This window comes from Rattus norvegicus, chromosome 10 (genome assembly GCF_021556685.1).
Source record: "Rattus norvegicus strain SHRSP/BbbUtx chromosome 10, alternate assembly SHRSP_T2T, whole genome shotgun sequence".
In the NCBI taxonomy this organism is placed as follows: domain Eukaryota; kingdom Metazoa; phylum Chordata; class Mammalia; order Rodentia; family Muridae; genus Rattus; species Rattus norvegicus.
The window spans coordinates 108,328,452-108,348,643 of NC_141543.1; the positions used below are offsets into that span (position 1 = coordinate 108,328,452).

Here is a 20,192-nt window from a genome sequence, read left to right on the forward strand (position 1 = left end):
CTTAAAGTCTATTACATACACCTTAACTACTTGGACAAGCTTCTTATCTCCTAAATGAGTCCATTTCTGTATTTGGCAAAGTGAGTCTTTTGTTTGTTCTCTGGGGAGTATAGCTTTCCCCTCAGGTGTGCCATTGTCCTTTTTCTTTTAAGCAATTTGGGCCTTTTCTTCTGTTGTACATTCTAAGTGAGGCCATCCTTTAGTCCGATCCCAGTTCCCAGTGGCTGTCTCTTGCAGGCCTGTAACCAGGATAGGCTCCTGTATATTCATTTTTTGAGCCACTTAATCTACTTTGTTATTGTCCCATGCCACTGAATCTCTTCCCTCCTGATGTCCTGGGCAATGAATAATACTCACAGTTGCTGGCTTTATCAGGGCATCCAAGAGATGGCAAACGCATCTGTGGCACTGTTGTGCTGGTGGGTAGAGGTTCAGCCATTCCAGATGACATTTGTGTTGTCCACTATGGCAGCACCCACTTATCTCTGACCTTCATGAAGAGAACTGTTCCTGTCTGTGGACAAGGTAGCCTCGGCTTTCAGCAGGGGTCGATTGGTCAGTCACAGAGGTCTTTCCTCTACCCATGGGCTTCTGCCAGTGTTTGATACTCGTGCTGTTGTGGCTCCAGGTCAGGATTGGGCAGCAAGGTGACCAGATTGTCCCCAACCGGTGGAGAATCTAGTTCATGGCAGCTGACCAGTGGTCCTATCTTCTGGGACATTCTATTCAAAGGCAAAACATCAGCCACTCTATCACAGTTTAAGTCCTGGATTGGGTGATAATTGTTAGTGCCCGGCTGGCAGGAACGGTGTGTTCCAGGCAGAACAGCACTAAGCCACACATCTTTCAGCATCAGGTACTGGTGCACTGAGACAGGTCTTAAGCTCTACATACACAGTCTGCAGATGTGCATACACATGGCCTCACCCAGCCATTTTAGTCCATGCAAGCCATTTTGGAGAGCAAATTTCTCATGAGGAAGGGATAGGGGCAGTCATGGCAGGGATGACCATGAACTAGTGGGTTACCAGCCCACACCAAGGTCCACTGTTCTTCGGGAAGTCCATAAGTATTGTTTGTTGCCAGTAGCCCCCTGTACTCAAGGTCTTTTGTTGGACACTAGTCCATTTGGGTGTAGGAGCACAGAGTGTTGGGCCCCGTATTCACAAAACAACTGAGCAGGCTTCCCTTCTATCTTTGTGCATAGCCAGCACTCTAGGACCGAGAGGCTTGCCTTTGGGGCCACTGGAGAGGCCTCTCTTGTTCTTCCTGGGGCAGTCCCTGGCCCAGTGTCCTTTTTCTTTGCATTAGGCACTCTCACTCTGATCTTTAGCCAGGAATTCTCTTCTGTTGCCAGGTATTGTCTTCCTAGGTTCCCTAACTACTGTGGCCAGTATATGTTCCTCTCTCGTCTTCTATCTCTCTAGCTTCCTCTTCTTTTTCTCTCTTTTCTTCTCTAGCTTCCTGCTCTTTCTACCTTTTTTCTCCTTCTCTTTCTCAGTCTCTCTGTTCAATCTTACTTTCTCTGTAACTTACACTAACTCTCTCAACAGTTTAGCTTAACCCCTCAAGTTTCTTCATATCTTTTCTTTACCTTAGCCAAATTGGTGGGGCGTTTTCCAGCCCCTCAGAGACCCACCATTGGAGTCTGGAGGTAGACCTGGTGCTCCCTACCTTCAGGCATCTGAAGAGAGCAGGCAGAAATGAGTGCCTTCCATCCGTGTCTGGACCATTTTTTCTGGCCTCTAGTAGGATTCTGTATTTCCTGTAACAGCTACTAACAAGCATCTCAAGTGGGATGGTGAGAAAACAAGAAGAGAGACCAGAAAATAGAGATCCGCTGAAAAGGACAAAAGCATTCAGTCACACAGAAAGACAATCAAAAGATTAACAGTAAAAAAAAAAGAGTGTGCACAAAAACAAAAAACAAGTGGCTGCCGCGAGATCACCACAAAACTGAACTGATTCAGATGGGAGCTTTTGTAAGCTCACCAAAAACAGATGAAGGGAAGCAGATTCCACATCACTCCTCTTTTACAACCAGAGTCCACTAGTAGCAAAAAACAAGACCTAAGACACACAGACAAAGACCACTCTGGAAATACAGACAGCCGGGAGGGCGGGTCTCTTCTCCAGTCCAGGAGAATCACTGAATCCTCACCGGCACCCAGATGGGAATCTCCCACGTGTCCCTGGGGTCCCTTCTCACCTCCTGGAACGTCTCTCAGGGTTGCAGCCTGCAGTGCCGGACACTTCTGTCCCCTGCAGCCGTGGGGTCCTCATGGTCCTCTGCTAAAGCTGCCCAAAAAGCAGATCCGTGTCGCTCCTACCTGGAGACGACTGAAAACGAAAGTAAGGAACAGACAGACTGACAGATGCGGCGCCGCTCATTCAGAAACACTCAGGCAAACATCCAACTCACCTCCAAAGGGTCTTCGGGGTCTGGGGTGGGCGCAAAGATCCCGGACGAGCCCCCAAATGAAAGATCCCCAAAGGGAGACCCTTACTCAAGTCTCAGGAAGTTGCAGACCCCAGACACACCATTCCTGCTGATATCCCCACTCAATACAATAGTTTACTAGTGAACAGAGTCCATTTTGTAGGTTCTTAGTCTCATAGATAAAAGAACTTAAAGGCAGCCAGCCGTAACGTTGTACACCTTTAATCCCAGCACTTGGAGGCAGAGGCAGGAAGATCTCTGAGTTTGAGGCCAGCCTGGTCTACACAGTGGGTTCCAAGGCAGTCAAGTTTATATAGAAAGACTTTTTCTCAAGGGAATGAGCAAACAGATAATTAAAAACCAGATTCAGACGGAAAAGGAGGAACATTTTATTTTTTGGTGTTTAAGTCCTTCTATCTCCACCTTCCTTCATCTTATAAGGTGTTTTTAATTTATTCTAAATGGATTGTTTTTCAATTTTAAAAAAAAATGTTTACTTTTATTTATGTGTATATTTCCATGAGCCTGTTCGTATGCACCATGGAAATGTCTCTTATTTCTTCTGATGAGGGGATGAGATGAGAGCCAGACCCAAGCTGTTCTAATACACGGCTTGAGCAGAGCCCAGAGTGTTTCTAACTCTGTATTAACTATCCCTGGGCCTAGGCCTGGAAGCTTCTAGCCTCCATACAATCTAAAATTCTGCAAGCCTGGACCTTAAAGGCTTCAGCTTCCAGCCTCTGTCTGCTAACCTAGGCCTGGAATGTTTCAGCCTCCGAGACTTGCCGCTGGATAAACTCACTCTTTCTAGCTCTTTCTGAACTCTAGCTGGCCTCTCCAAGCTGACTGATTCAAACTGGCTTCTCTTAGCTTCCGACTGAGTTGCTCTACTTGGAAAGACTGCCTCTAAACTCCATGAACTGAACCGCCCCAGACTCAACTGCTCTGCTCCAAAAGGAACTGGACTGAATTGAACTCTCTCTGTGTTCTTTAAGTCACCTCTCTCTCCTGCTGTTCTCATGAGAGTTAGGTGTATCCTATCTCTGACCCATTCTGTCAAATCTTTCTCTGATTCCCTTTGTCTACCCTTCAATCAGACACCATTGTTTGGGATTAAAGGTGTGTACTATTGCAGCCAGAGGAATTGAAGGTGTGTGTCGTGCCCGCATTCCAGCTAAACCATGTCTCTGAATCTCAGTCCTCGCCAGAGCAGCCATGTTGCTGGATTAAAATTCTTCTACTGCACTGTGCGGAGCTCAGTACCCTCAAAGGGCAAAGGAGGTCATTGGACCCCCTGAAGCTGAAGTTACAGGCAGTTTTGAAATACCCAACATGGATGCTAGGACCCAAACTTGGTCCTCTGCAAGGGTAGCAAGTGCTCTTAACTGATGAGCCCCTTATGGAATATTCAGGTCTGAAATACTCTGGCTGTACTGTGCTTCACTGCATGAGTTACTAACTAAACAATCAACTCATTTACTGAGACATAGTTTTTCTGTGTAGCTTAGGTTAGCTCCTCTCTGGGCCTCCCTCCCACTGCTGGGATTGCAGACCTGCAACATTATTCCTTCTGTTCACACTTTCTGTGTTTAACATTTGTGGTTTGAGACTGACTCCCACTGTGTGGCTCAGGCTGGCCTCTAACTTGATATGCAGACCAGGCCTGGCCTGCAACTTGTTATGTAGACCAGGCTAGCCTCTAACTTAGAGAAATCTGGCTGCCTCTGCTTCAGGATTGCCCTGCTTTAACTACAAAGCCTTTACAGTGTGGTTTTCTTTTTTTTAGTCTTTTACTTGATGGTTTTCTTTTTCAGTTTCCTGGCCGTTCTTACTGTTCATTCATTGAGGGTCAGGTTAGGGACAATTTTCAGTCCAGAGAAAACAGTTTGCCAATTTTATTGGAATTGCACTCTGCGTATAAATTACTGTGTGTGTGTGTGTGTGTGTCTATGTGTGTGTGTATATGTATGTGTGTGTGGTGTGTGTGTGTCTGTGTCTCTGTGAGTTTCGGTGTGTGTGTGTCTGTGTGAGTGTCTGTGTGAGTGTCTCTGTGAGCATGTGTGTCTGTGTGTCTATTTGTTTATGTGTGTGTGTCTGTGTGTCTATGTGTGTGTGTCTGTGTGTCTATGTGTTTGTGTGTATCTGTGTGTATGTCTGTGTGTATGTGTGTGTGGTGTGTTTGTGTGGTATGTGTATGTCTGTGTGTCTGTGTGTGTGTCTGTCAATGTGTCTGTGTGTGTGTCCATGTGGTGTGTGTCTGTGTATATGTCTGTGTGTATGTCTGTGTGGTGTGTGTCTGTGTGGTATATGTGTGTCTATGTCTCTATGTGTTTGTATGTATGTGTGTCTGTGTGTCTTTGTATGTCTCCATGTGGTGTGTGTCTGTGTGTATGTCTGTGTGGTGTGTGTCTGTGTGGTGTGTGTAGACAGGCGACTAAGAAGTTTATTGCACTGAGTCACCTTTTGCAGAAACATTCTTTACTTGATTAGAGGCCAGAAGTAGCATTGCATCCCCTGGATCTGGGGTTATAAATGTCTCTAAACTTCCAAGTGTGGACTGAGAATCAAACCCAGGACCTCTGGAACAGCGTCCAGTGCTCTTAACCGCTGAGCCGTCCCTCCAGCCCATGGATATCACCTGTCTTAGTCAGGGTTACTATCGCTGTGATGAAACACCATGACCAAAGTAGCTTAGGATGCGAGGGATCGGTGGGCTTACACTTCCAGTTCATCACTGGAGGAAGTCAGGACAGGAACTCACACAGGGCAGGAACCTGGAGGCAGGAGCTGATGCAGAGGCCGTGGAGGGATGTTACTTACTGGCTTGCTCCCCATGGCTTGCTAGGCCTGCTTTCTTATAGAACCCAGGACCACCAGCCCAGGGATGGCTCCGCCCACAGTGGGTGGGGTACTTCACCATCAGTCTCTAATTAAGGAAATGCCCTATAGGCTTGCCTGCAGCCCGATCTTAGGGCATATTTTTTTCAGTTGAAGTCCCCTCTTCTCATATCTATCCTATGTCAAGTTGACCTAAAACCAGCCAGGACATCACCTGTGTACAGGCAGTTGAGCGTTGTGTAACATAGCCACTGGGATCCAAACTCAGGTCCTCTGCTAGAGCAGCATGTGCTCTTAACCCCTGAGCCATCCGTGTCCTGCTCAGCTTGCAGCGTCCTCCTGGACTTCATCCTGCTCAGCCCTGAACCCTGCCCGCTGGGCCGGCTACACCTTGCAGAAGCGCTGCTCCAGCAAAGCAAAAGTCAATCTGCTCTCGGGCGCCCAGCTGCCGCCCCCTGCCGGCCGGAGTCGCTACTGCAGTCTGAGCAAATCATAAGCAGTATAGTACCCTACTGGGCACTAAATCTAAATGAAGTTGGTTTTTATCTCGCTTTGTTTTCCTTCCACCCACTAATAAGCACCTCGATTTGGGCTTTACTGATACTCTGCGTTCCAGAGGCCAAATTTCTGAAGGCAGTGTTTGAAAAGTAAAGTAAGGTGGACTAAATTGTTTGGGGTTTGGCTCTGTTTCTAAGGCTGCGGTTTGAGCAGGAAATGCCCAGAGCCTGTGGTGATTTTCCAAAGGACTCCAAACCCTCTGTCATGCACACCTGTTCCTTGGGACTCTGGAAGGGCATGGAGCAGGTTTGAGTCTGGGAGACAGGAAGGAGCATTTGAGGAACCCTTACACCCCTGTTGTAAGTGATTGAGGGGAACCTCGATCCAGGCCCTAGTCAGTTCTTTGCTTTGCCACTCTACGGGCGCTGGTACAGCTGGATGATGCCTTCATCATGCAGCCTCTTCCAGACCGTTCTCTCTAACGCGAAGTCATGGTTTATGTAAAAGATGAGCCGTTTCCACGATGTATCATAGTAGTGATCAGAGAAGCGCTCGTGGCCCTGGGTGATGAAGCCATAGGCGCTCACCTGCAGAAAAATGGAAGAGGAGCTGGGACTGGAGTGGCTGCCTCCTGAGGCACTGTCCCTTTATCCTGGTCCTGGCCTAAGGGCTCTGAACACAGGTCCCTGTGGTGTACATGTTCACTCCCATTCCTGTCAGGGGTTCACAGCCTTACCTTGTCACAGAGATGAAGGGCTGTAAGCAGCAGGAGGGCACCAGTGGTGGGGCGGTATAGTCTCCAGTGGGCAGTGTCCAGGGTCTTTGACCTCAAAAACCTGTTCAAAGTAGCCAGATTCCCAACTGTCAGGAGCCAGCCAGGATGAGAGGCACCCGGCCCCCCTGTGGGCTTCCTACTCTTACCTGTTCTTCATGTAACGGAGAAAGTCTGGGTGTACCAGAAAGTATCGATCCAAGTCCAAGGCCTCTCTAAAGGCTTCCTGGGGTCTATGCCTGCGGCCAGAGATGGATCACTCAGGCCCCATTCTCTCTCTGGGGCCGTTGGAGGCCAAGTCATGGTCATGGTGTGACCGCTTTCCCATCACCACGTGGCACAGAGGCAGTCCTACCTGACTAACCTTTTTGAAATCACTCACCCACTTCTCAGTCTGGCCGGGTTGTTTCAGGGGCTGGAGGGGAAAGTGGTTACCTGAACCAGTAAAGTTTAGTATTTGCCATGGTCCGATTCAAGAACATAGCTTCCAGCCACTCATAGTCCCGGGTGCCTTCCAGGAAGTGTAGATATCGGACATCCTGAAGACCAAGGAGAACTGCCTTGAGGACCCTGAGTTGAAGGTAACCCACTTCTCACTCGAGACTGTTCCCTAACTATCCCATGGCCTTAGTAGCTGTTGTCACTGCTCTTGTCCTCCTCATGTGAACAGAGCTTGTGGTGATCTAGGTTCCATCCACACAAGGCACACCTATCTCCCCTGTCCAGAAGCCATGTAGCCACGCCCACCCTGTCTAAGGATTGTATAGCCATGCCTATTCTGTCTTCCGGGCTGTGTGGCCACGCCCATTCACTCTCAGTGGCCTCCCCTGTCCATGGACTTTATGGCCACGCCCATTCCTCACTTCTCACCTTCCCCAGAGGCACATGCTGGAAACCTTGACGACCCAAATTGAGGATAGACTGGACCAGGGAGAAGGCAGTGAAGCCATAGAAGGATGTCCGGGTCCCCACATCCTGTTCATATCCTTTAATAACGGCTCCACTCAGTCTGTATAGAAAAATCAAACCAGATGATGTGAATGGAGGAGAGACATTTTTGTGGAGTCCCGTGAGAAAGGTGAAGCAGGGAGGCAGGAGTTGTAGACACGCTTCATTTTCTAGATAAAGATATGGAGACACGTCTTACATAGGGATTTGTAGCTGTGAAGAGACACTGTGACCACAATGCCAACCCTTAAAAAGAAAAACATTTCCTTGGGGCTGGCTTACAGTTTCAGAGGTTCAGTCCCTCGTCATCATGGTGAGGAACATGGTGGATTGCAGGCAGGCATGGTACAGGAGAAGGGGCTGAGAGTGCTACATCTTAATCCACAGGCAGCAGCAGGAGACTACATGCCACACTTAGTGGAGCTTCAGCATAGACCTCCAAGACCACCCCCACAGTGACCCACTTCCTCCAAGAAGTCCACGCCCACTCCAACAAGGCCACACCTCTTAATCGGGCCACGCCCATGGGCCAAGCATTCACCCAGATGTGTGTATGCGGGCCATTCCTATTCGAATCACTACAGGACACTTATTGGGTCTCCCAGAAGAGCCTGTATCTACAGGCAACGGAGGAAGAACATAGCAAGGGAGGGAGAACATACCGGAAGACGTAGTCATGGCTGTCTATCTCCTGGCCCATACGTGAATTATTGAGGATGCCTCCGTTGCCCACTACAGCACAGGTGATACACGTCAAGTTCCTAGTGGGGAGGCTGGCAAGGAGGAGCTGCTGCTGGGGTACCGGAGGGAAGCGGCTCACCACCTTCTGTACCACTGGAACAGAGCGGGGCTCCATTCAGAGCCCTGGAAGGAGGCTGACCCAAGGCAGGAAACCAGCCACCCTCTGCTCTGAAGAAAGGACTCACGGGACTGATTGAGCTCCATGAAGCCGAAGGGTGGAGTGAAGTGCTCTAGCCTGTACCACTCGCTCTGGTTGAAGCGCCCAGAGTCCAGGAACAGAGTGATGTTGGGCAGAAAGATATTTTGTAGCCATGGTGAATGGGAAGCCTTGATCTTCACAGAGCCAGGGCAGGTCTATGTGCAGGAAGACATTTAAAGGTCAGGCAATGGAGTGGCTAGGGGCTGGGTGGGTTCCACTAGACAGAGGCTGGGCTTAGGGGGTGCAGTTTGAAAGTTCTTGCTCCCTACACTCTCTTTCACTGTGGACCCCAGGGTCTGGCTTCCTAACTCCCCATGTCTGGGTCCATCTTGGTCCCAGAAAATGGTCCCTCTCAGCTCCTAAGCACCTTACAATTCTGAAGGCCACACGTGTGTGCACTGTTCTGATGGGGAATGACCCTGCTCTGCGTGTATACACAAGCAGCTTTTCAGTATTTCCATCCCGGCGGGGTGAGAAGGACTAGGGAGGTGACGTGGGGCTGAGTGTTTGCAGCTTTTCTCGAGAACCCCTGGGAGGGGAACAGTTGTGCACTAGGCTGTGCCTTCTCGTCTGCTAGTCCCGTGTACTGAACCCCAGACCTGGCCACACTCTCTTCTCACAGAATGTCGGCCTGCCCCACGTCTTCTTCAACGGTTCCCAAACAAATCCCTTCCCAGCCACAGCTTTCTGAGTTGTCCAGACCTTGATCTGGACCTGCCTTCTCCTCCCTGACTCTGGCTGTTAGGAGAAGGAAGTGTGGGCCCATAGCAAGTGTCAGGCTGAGCACGGGCAGAAATGGCTGCTTGGGTTGCATAGTGCAGAATCATGGCGAAGGATCAGACTCACCGTCTGTAGGCTGCCCCCATCCAAGCTATATTCCTCCTCAAAATCCCACCGAGGCTCAGACTTGAAGTCGGAGGCCTTCAACCTTTGGCGTCTTTGTGTGGTGAGGTGTGGGAAAGAGGCAGGGGTTGGGGTGGGCTGGACCACCTTCTTCTTGGCTGGGGCAGCTCCTGTGGCCATTTGTGTCTTCCTTGTTGACAGTGCTCCTGTAGCTCTTGGTAGTTTGTCCAGATGTTTTGAAGCAGGCGTCTTTACCTCAGGTTCTGCCTTGCCCTTAGGATTCTCTGGTGCTAGCCTTATAGCTTGCAACTTCTTCTCCACCCCCTCTCCTCGCTCTCCTCGGGCTGTCGCTCTGTCCTGTTTCTGCAGCTCCACCCACTTTGTCCTGACAGAGGTTGTCTTCTTGTTGTGAACTGTGGGTGTCAGGGTCACGATGGGTCCTTGGGGTGCAGGCTTTTGTGGAATCCCCTGCAGACTTGATTCATTGTCCTCTATAAACTGGTACCTGGACACAGAGAACACGTGATGAAGGCTGGACGTTCCATAAAACCGTCACACACATCGCTAGCGGGCTGAGGAGACTGCTCAGATTGTAGAGCGTGGGCTCTTACTTACTCTTCAAACGTGAGCTCTTGCGTTTGAATCCTCAGCTCCCAGAGTGAACAACAACATACCACAAATAGAGCCGTGCCTGCGCCTGCGCCTGCACGCCCACATGTCTTCCTTCGTCACCTTCTACATTATTTTATGAGACAGAGTTTCTCACTGAACCCGATTCTCACTGACTTGGGTAGAGTGGTTGGCCGACCGCACCCCACAGATCCTCTGCCTCTGAACATCGGTATTACATGCTGGCGCCTGTGGGTGTGAGGCTCGAACTCAGATCCTCATGCTTGTGCACCAATAACTTTATCATTTGCCTGTGTCTTACACACAAACAGAATAAAACTAACAAGTCTTGGACTTAGGTCCGCTCAGTCTCCCATGAGTCTCACATTCCTGAGTGAGTCCTCTCTTTGGTTAGACTTTGCATCTCTTGAGAGCTCAGAATGAAGTGGAGTAAAAATGGCACCCAGGGCCTTAACCTCTGTGTTTTGCAGCCTCCAGGTTGGGTAGGACCACCATTGACCTTTATGGACCTCATATCTATCATCTTTAAAAAAGTGTGCAAACATCAGACTTGTACCGTTGTAAAGATCAAAGTCACACACAGAGTGACCCCAGTTCTGAATTGACGTGTCATCATAAAAGAGGGTGTTGCCACCTTCACAATGAGCCTCATAAAGCAATGTAAACTTTTCACAGCTCCCTTTCAGCATTTTAAACTTTATTAAATTACCTGTGTATGTGTCAGTGTATATGTATGAGTGTGTGCATCTGCACGTGTGTGCATGTACTCATGGGTGTGCATATGTCCACATGTGTGCATGTGTTCATGTGTTCTTGTACTCATCATGTGTGTGCATGCGCCCATTTGTGTGCATATACACGTGTGTGTATATGTTCATGTGTGCATATGCTCATGTGTGTCCATGTGTTCATGTGTGTGTATTTGCTCATGTGTGTATATGTGCTCATGTGTGCATGTGTTCATGTGTGTGCATGCATGTGGAGACAAGAGATTGGCCTCTGGTGTCTTCCTTAGAAACCTTCTTTGATCTTTGAGACAGATCTCTTGTTCGATTAGAGCTTGCTAAGGAAGCTTGGATGGCCATCATCTCTCCAGGATCTACCTGTCTCTACCTCCTAAGCACTGAGATTTGGAGCACTCCCCACCATGCCTGGATTTTACATGAATGCTGGGAATCGAACTCAGAACCTTGTGCTTGTGTGACAAGTGCTAGATTGACTGAGCCATCTCCCCAGTCCCTTCAAAGCTTTGCCTTGCTGTTTGAGTCAGGGTTCTATGTGGTGATGGCTAGCCTCAGACTCAAGGTCCACCAACGCCAGTGCTGGAGGTCATGGCTGATCCACTCCACTTGTCTATTGCTATCTGGTTTTTACTGGTTTTTACTGCTTCCATTCTTCTGCCCCTGCAGCAGCACGGTGACCCCTCCAAGCTGTAAAACCTGTAGTCACCTTTGTGCCCCCTCTTCCTCCCACCACTCCTTTAAAATATCTCCTGAAGTTCAGTTCTTTCTTGTCCCTCCCTGGGCTTCAGTGGCGGAAGCCTCCTCCCTCAGCACTTCCTGCCCGAGTTAACTACTTAGGCAATCTCTCCACCCCTGCCCTGGACTGCCTCACTGGATGGGTCAAACCCTCGCCTTCTTTTTTTTTTCCGGAGCTGGGGACTGAACCCAGGGCCTTGCATTTGCTAGGCAAGCGCTCTACCACTGAGCTAAATCCCCAACCCCAACACTTACCTTCTTGAAGCTGCCTTTCTGTTCTAAAAATCCTTTGCTACCATCCACCCCACCTATCTCCTGGGCTAGCCCTCCATAGTGGGGATGTGACTTCCCCATTGAGGAAGGCTGGGGGATTTTCTATGTGAGCTCATTCTCTGTAGACTCCTCGTCTGCTGCAGGCCATTTACTGGTCACTCAACCGAACTGCATACTGTCTGTGTGTGTACCTCCACGGCGCCCTCCTAGACTCTCTCTCTTCCAGAGACCTCTCCATGGCAATTTCTCCCTCTGTCAGTCTTTTGTAACTTAATTATATGCAATGTATTCAACAGGCTTCGTGTTACAGTCACTTGAGCTGATTGAAACTCATTCTAGTTTTGAGTGGCAGTGCATGCCTGTAATCCCTGCACCTGGGAGGCTAAGGCAGGAGCAGCAGTGTGAGTCTAGCCTGGTTCATATGGTGAGACACTGTGTTTCTGCCTGTGTTCAGTCTATCATCTATCTATCCAGCCAGCCATCCAGCCAGCCATCCATCCATCTATCTACAAATCTATTTATCTATAAGTCTATCAACCTAACTATAAATCTATTTATCATCCTAATACTCTATAAATCTATCTATAAATCTGTCTACCTGCCCAACTATCTTTTTTTTAAGATTTATTTATTTATTTAATGTATATGAATACACTGTAGCTATCTTCAGACACACAAGAGCTCATTACAGATGGTTGTGAGCCACCACGTGGTTGATGGGAATTGAACTCAGGACCTCTGGAAGAGCAGTCAGAGCTCTTAACCACTGAGCCATCTCTCCAGCCCCCAACTATCAATCTATCTATCTATCTATCTATCTATCTATCTATCTATCTATCAACCTATTTATCTATAAATCTATGTATCTATCAACCTAACTATCTCTAAATCAATCAATTTATCTATAAATATTTTTATCTATCAGCTTAACAATCTGTAAATCTATCTATAAATCTATTTATCGACCAACTTACCTATCTGTAAATATATCTATCAATCTACCTATCAATCTATCTCTAACCCTATTTATCTATAAATCTATATATCTATAAATTTAACTATGTATAAATCTACTTTTCAACCTAACTATCTATAAATCTATCTGTCTGTTTATCCAGTCATCCATCCACTCCCTTCTTCCTTTTTCCAGTGCTGGAATCAAACCCAGGGCCTCATAGATGCTGGGCAAGTTCTCTACCACTGAACTACACTTTCTCCTTTTGCAAACGTTCTTCAGGTTATATATTCTACCACCTGGTGTGGCCAGAGAGGCTCCTGCTTGCTCTGTGGTTCAGTCAGCTTGTTGGATGCCCCAGCTCTTGCTGACATGGCCTTAACAGTCAATATCTGAGGTTTTCCTAGGGAAATCCCTCCATTCTCCAGAACTCCTGAATCCTTTTCAGGATCCTGCCCCCCATCCCCCCACTGCTCTGATAACATCATTGTCCACAAACACATACCGGGGAGTGTGTGTTCCAGTTCCTGACTCCTGATGAAGGGGGTGCTAAGCTCCTGTCCCACAGCTCCCCAGGCCATGGAGACTTGGGACAGCAGAGCACAGCTGTTTTCTTTCCTTGTGTTACACAATGGACGGCTGCATTCAGCCTTTAGCAGTATCTAGACGACAATGGGTACCAAGCTGTTTGCCATACCCCTTAACTCAACAGAGTGTGGCATTGACTGACTGTGGGAGCTGGAGTGATTCTTCTGCAGACTAATCCTACTACTTTCTAGCACCCCTGGAGCCCTCCAACCCCTTCCCACATCTCCATGTGATTCTAGGGATGCTCTGACACTGTGACAGCCATTGATGTCTGAAATGCATACTTGAAAACTGATCTCTCAAATAACACAAATAAATAGTCCAGAGGGCTGGGCACAGGCACACACGCCTGTGGTCCTGGCACTTGGGAGGCAGAGGCAGGTGGATCTCTGTGAGTCTGAGGCTAGCCTGGTCTACATAGCAAATTCCAGGACAGCCAGGGCTACACAGAGACACTTTGTCTCAAAGGAGTCCCAGCAGACACAAACACAACTTCTTACTGTAAGAAGGATCCAAACTGAAGCTGTTTTGAGGGAAACTTCCATTTTGAATAGGGGTCAAATAAAGTTTTAGCCCCAAGACCTCACTGGGTAACGGACATCCTTCTTGGCAGAAAGAGTCATGTAACTGGGTAATTTACTTCCTGGTTGGCAAGTTGAGATATGAATGTTTGGCGGGTTGCCCCTCCAGGGTTGAATGGGAGCAGGGGAGCAGGAAAAGTGAAGCACAAAGACATGCTCCACAGGAAGTCCCCATCCCTAAATCCTGATTGGTGGGATAACTTGGCACAGGTGTTTGTAGTTTTTGGAGCTTAAAAACTCCGGGGCTGGGGATTTAGCTCAGTGGTAGAGCGCTTGCCTAGGAAGTGCAAGGCCCTGGGTTCGGTCCCCAGCTCCGGAAAAAAAAAAAAAAAAAAAAGAACCAAAAAAAAAAAAAACAAAAACAAAAACAAAAAAAAAAAACTGTACCATTCTGACTCGGGGTCACAGTTCAGTTCCTACATCTCTCTTGCAGCCCTGACTGATTGGTAGTGGTCTGAATACAATACACTTTGCCACCTGCTTAAGTACGTATTAAAATAACCTTTGAATACTCGGTCAGCTCCTGAGTCTGCGCTGTTGTCCCTGACTGGTCGGTTTCTGGCCTAATTCAAAGAAAGATCTTGCTTTGCTGCACTCCCTTGCCTTCTTGGGTTGTTTTGGATGATCGGACGCTAACAATAAATATCACAAGCAAAATCAAATGCCTTCTAAATGAACTCTTGAAGCTTAGTGAACCCAAGGACCGAGACAGTAGCAGGAGACACATAGGAAGTTTTGCACATTTGGGGGGAGCGTTGAACCAACCTTTCTCCGAAGTCACAATCTAATGACCCTAAAGGAAAGGCACACAAATCTGCCGTGACAGGCAGGGCAGTGTAGTTATTGTTGAATGACTCACCTTAGCCATCTGTCTTCCTCATAACGAGGAGTGAGAACCTGGACCTGAAGGTTTTAGGACAGGGCCCGGTGCATAGAAACACCACAGAAGGGTCAGCTACTGTGGCAGTGCGAATTCTGTGCAACCCAAGTCTTAAGGAGTAACAGAGTTAGGGAGACCCCACTTCCTGCTTCACTACTCTGATTTTTTTTTTTTTTTTTAAAAACTGGCTCTCCCGGAGCTCAGGCTGGCCTTGAACTTGCAATGTAGAAAAACTCGTTCCCTGATCATCCTGCCTCTGCATCAGAAGTGCCGAGATGTGCCACCATCCTGGTGTGACACCAGAATCAGTCTTTATTCACACTGGGCAATTACTTGGACTTCTCTGTACTACCCCCCCCCGCCCCGCCATCTTGTTAGAGAATGAATGTGTCGTTTTCAAATATCAAGGGCAGTAAAACAAAAAGAGAGACGCATTTTCATCGAGTCTGTCAGGAAAAAGGTGTCGCTGCTGGAGATGTGCTAAGTGGTCTAGAGGTTCTTGTGGAGATCTCTCTTGGAGCACAGATTTGGAGGCTCCCCTTCACCCCCACCCGTGGGCAGTCCTGACTTTCCTGACTCACTTTTCAGGGTGAGAATGCTTCTGAGTCATGGGAAATCCACAGCCTAGGTCTGGGCTTTGGGTCTAGGGGAGTGGCATGTAAAAGCCAGCACTTCAGCTGCCCTAGTACTTTAGCAGCCCGTGGGGGTAACAGTGTCAGCCTGCCCTCTGCAGACTCCGTCCACGAGTCCCAGCTCATCCTTGCCTTTTCACACAAGCCTCCTGGTATCCTAGGCACCTTGGTCAACACCACCAATTCCTTCCTGGTTCTTTACGAGACTCCTGACCTTAACACCCCTGGAACCCATGGGTGGCTCAGAGTTCCCCAGGCCTCCCCTCAGATGCTCTTTCTGGGGATGACAGGATTGGCATTTTCTTACCTGGAAACCCTTGTGCTTGGCTCCTTGACAACGGAGGGCAGGATAAAGAGCAACATCAACCCAGTCAGAAGCAGGAAAGTTTGCCCCTGGGAAAGCCCTCTACAACGGTTCTCCATGGTGGGCGGCTGGCCCCCAAACGCACGTGTGATGAGCGAGCCTCCTGAGGTAGCAGGTCACCTCCTTGTCCAGATGAGAGTGAGGGAGCCCTGACCTTTATCATGTCGCTGAGCTGCTCTTTGGGTCTGGAGAGCACAACATGTAAATGAGGGGTGGAGTACTGGTTTAAGCTGACATGATGAAGGAGAGAAACTCTTATTCAAACAAGGTTTGTTTGTTTTTGTCTCTGAATCCAAACTCCGGAAACTATATGAGACCATGTATCTGTCATAAAAAAACCTCAATTTTTTTTTATCTGGTCATTTCCTCTCCCAGCCTTATCCGTAAGTGGGAGAAGCAGAGGCATTCGGTGCGCTCGGGTGCTCAAGGGAGGAACCCTGCCTGGTCACTATTTCGGGTGTTAGCCGCCTCTCTGAGGTTGGGGCTGGAGTGTCGCCAGGAAGACTTGCTCACATCCAGGGACCATTAAAGGCTTTACAAAAAGGCTCCTATAGAGAGCCGGGGAGAAGGCTCTGTGGGTGAGCTGCTAGTACAGAGGAGTTAGGTTCAGTTCCCAGCATCCACAACCATCTCTAACTCCAGCTCCAGGGGATCTGCTGCCCTCCTCTGACCTCTGTGCACCCATGCACATTCGTGCACTGATACACACACACACACACATACACATGCACAGGCACACACGTACATGCATACACACACATACACACACGTACATGTACATACACACATGCAACGCACATGCACATACACACATGCATATACACACACACACACAACATAACTTTTGGGTAAAACAATATGGTGTGAAGCAATAAATTCAGACTTTCAGGAAACAGAAGTATTGTGGATTACTGGTTAAAGGGTCTTCTGGCTTCTGGGATGCTGTTCGGGACAAGCACTCTCGATACCACAGGTATCACTTGGAAGGTGAGCTTCTGATGGTGAAGGGCTGGGTTCATTGCTCAAATCTCACTGCTTCTGTTTCTGTCCCCCAAAGCCCTTGGCTTTCGTCCACAGCACGCACCAGTATGTGCCTCAGCCGCCCTCCTAGGGATGAAGGAGTGAAAGCAGGAGCCTGGGCTTGCAGGACAAGGCTAGGTTTAAACCCCGTAGTGCCTACTGCAGCTCCTGGCACCAGAACAAGAGCACACATTCCTTTCGAGGGGTTCTCATGCCCTGTGTCCGTCCCACTGTCTTTCTGTCTTCTGCCTATCTCTAGGCAACAACTCTAGACGCACTTTCTGAATAGGCTCGTGACTACTCGTCACCCTTGGGACTTGGGCGATGCCCAGGGTAAAGCGTTTTGCAAGGATGAAGGCCTAATTGGTTCAATCCTCAAAAGCCACATGAAAGAAAACAGGGGGCAGGGAGCAGGGAAAGCACCAGGTGCAGTAAATCTGGTTCAGCAGGCTAAGGTCCTTGCTGTTCAACCCTGGTGATCCCCAAAATCCACATACAGGCAGAAGGAGAAAACCAGCTCCCTGGGACTGTCCTCTGACACAGTGCCTCAGCCCCAATAATAATAAAGTCAAATTAAAATGTAGCAGCAGAGCGTGGTGCATGCTAAGAATTCTAGCAATGGGGAGTGGGAGGCAGGCAGATCTCTGGCCTGCAAAGGCTACTTGGTGGAGGGAGATCAAATCAGAAACGGTATGCCTTGCAGGTTAAGGGTTCTGTTTGTTATTAAGAAGACCCTGTTCCTTAGATCTGATGTAAACTGTTTGAGACCCCATCCACACGGTGTATATGCCTAACAATGTATAACTCTCCCTTGTGGATACCTAACAGTGTATAACAGCCCATTCTCCCCTGTGAATACCTTATCTCGACCATATAAGGGACTTCAAAAGGCCAGCAGGGGCTGCTTCTACGAATCCCGACTTAGGGCGAGAGAGCTGGCTGACCAGTCTCAGGTGCCCCACAAAATACAGTTTGCTTTAATTGGACAATAGTGGATTTGGTCTCTCCTTACAGTTCTCAGGTTTTACGGTGGGTACCCAGCAGTGAGAGTTCCTGTCTCAACAAAAGGGGACGGCTCATAGGAATGACAAAGTTGTTTTTAGTCTCCACCTGCATATGGTCACACTGTGCGCGTGCGTGCGCGCGCGCACACACACACACACACACACACACACACACATACACATACGAACATGCATGCACACACACAGAAGCTGTAAGTGGTTTCGTGGCGACCGAAGGGCCGCCTCGGTGTTAGAATATCCCATGGTGACAGACACAGGAGCGGCGCTGACTCCTAGAGATGACACGTCTCATTGCTGGGTCCAAGAGCTGGATGCTAACACAAGGAATGCCACGAAGTCATACATGGAAGAGACTTATCGGGGTGGGGGTGGCATGCAAAAGGCTGCCTCTGAGCAGGGATAGAAAGGGGGCAGGCTGTGAACGTGCAGGTTTTATAATGTACAGCTCACGTGCATAGAGAGAATTTATAACTGTGATGACAGTTGGAAACGTGGCATTTGTCGACTGTCGATGATGCAGCCACAGGTGCCGAGTCACTGAAGGTGGCAAGACACTGATACATAAAAGGTGTGTCACACACTTACAGTTGTGAGACATGAGAATCTGGTAACAGTTCATTCTGCTCCAGACAGAACCAGGCACTGGAAACAGCCAGTTCAAGAGAGGCGAGCAGAAACTTACATTAATTCCCTATTCTGAAGCAAAAATGATTATACATGTTGGGGCAAAACTGGTTTTTTTTTTCAGAGAAGAAGGGAAATCAGAGAGGGGAGAATTATTTTATGTCTCTATCCACTACCTAATATTTTGATGGTAAAATTCCTTGAAGGGGTTGCAAGGTAAAACCAGCCAATCCGGAGGGCTGTTCTCAGCAAGCAGCCTGTGTTTGCACAGTTTTCTAGAGTGAGCAAGCCTTGAACTCCCTCTGACACTGGAATCGTGTGTGTGTGTGTGTGTGTGTGTGTGTGTGTGTGTATGAGTGTGTTGTGTGTGGTGTATAAGAGAGTATGTGTGTCATGTGTGTAAGTGTGTGTGTGTCTGAGTATGTGTGTATGTGTTGGGGGAGGGTGCACTTGAGCATAGGCAGAGGGCAGAGGTCGACCAATGTCAGGTGTCCTCCTTGATGCCTCTCTACCTTTTAAGAAATTATTGTGGGGGCTGGAGAGATGGCTCAGTGGTTAAGAGCACCGGCTGCTCTTCCAGAGGTCCTGAGTTCAATTCCCAGCAACCACATGGTGGCTCACAACCATCTATAATGAGATCCGATGCCCTCTTCTGGTGTATCTGAAGACAGCTACAGTGTACTTATATATAATAAATGAATAAATCTTTAAAAAAAAAAGAAAGAAATTATTGTGGGGGGGGGAGGATGGGAAGGGGATCACCCAGAGAGAAGGGGAAGAGGAGGGGTTAGCGGGATGTTGGCCTGGAAACCAGGAAAGGGAATAACAATTGAAATGTAAATAAGAAATACCCAAGTTAATAAAGATGAAAAAAATAAATTATCGGCATGTGATATGTGAGGGCATGTGTTGGTGTGTTTACGTGTGTGGGCATGCACACGCCTGAGGATGTCACAGGACAAGCTCTGAATGTCAGTCTTCGCCTTTACCTTGTCTGAAACACAGTCTCCTCGCCACTGTGTAAGCCAGACTGGCCCACGTGTTTCTGAATTCCATCTTCCCGTAGGGGTGTACCGGGACACCGGGCCCATGGGTTCTGGGGTCCCAAGTCAGGCTGCTGAGTTTGCATAGCAAGCACTTTACCCACTGAGTCATGTCCCCAGCTCACCGTGTGACCTTATTTTTCGAGACCGAGACCGGGTCTCCCACTGAACCTGGAGATCGCAGATCAGGCTGGCTGGCCAGAGGACCCTAGCAATCCACCCATTCCCCTCCCCAGGAATTACAAGCATGCACTTTTAATCCTGCTAGGGGAGACAAGATCACTACTGCAGTTTTTGAGCCAAATTCAAAGAAAGCTTTATTAAATACTGGCCAGGACGGTGAACTGTTGGTGCCTGGTTCACAACTGGGATTCCCAGAGTGCGGCACCAAATTACATTAGTCAGAGGTCTCAAAAAGCAAACCCCCACAAGGCTACATACTTCCCTCCTTCGTTCAATGGGGGGGGGGGGGAGCATACATCCCGACATCCTGCCATCCTACCACCCACTTACAACACCTGAACGGGCACATCCCGTATCCTGTATCGTTGGGGCAATCAAGCTTGTTTACAGAAGTGAAAACACAAGGCTTATCTTACACAAACAAAAGCCCTGAGCATTCCAGGGCGCTACCTGTCCTTGGGCAAGTGGGGCTTCCAATCAGAGGCAATTTTTGTCTTATAAATCTCTTAAGCACAGTAATTTAAACTGAAAACATAACTTGAGCCGTTGCAACAGCACCTTACCCAGGTTTTCATGAGTTCAGGGAGTTGAATTCAGATCTTTGTTCTTACAAGGAAAGCACGTTACCAACTGAGCA

General features: G+C 48.5%; 1 protein-coding gene across 1 annotated transcript; it reads right to left on the bottom strand.

Moving 5' to 3' along the window:
• Positions 1-5,413: 5,413 nt before the first annotated feature.
• Positions 5,414-15,817, bottom strand: St6galnac1 (ST6 N-acetylgalactosaminide alpha-2,6-sialyltransferase 1). The gene is given in 9 exon segments (NM_001105859.1): positions 5,414-6,363; positions 6,513-6,612; positions 6,698-6,787; positions 6,984-7,087; positions 7,419-7,557; positions 8,159-8,330; positions 8,423-8,591; positions 9,283-9,784; positions 15,604-15,817. Coding segments are annotated over 9 exon segments (1,563 nt in total). The 5' UTR covers positions 15,720-15,817; the 3' UTR covers positions 5,414-6,192.
• Positions 15,818-20,192: the final 4,375 nt, after the last annotated feature.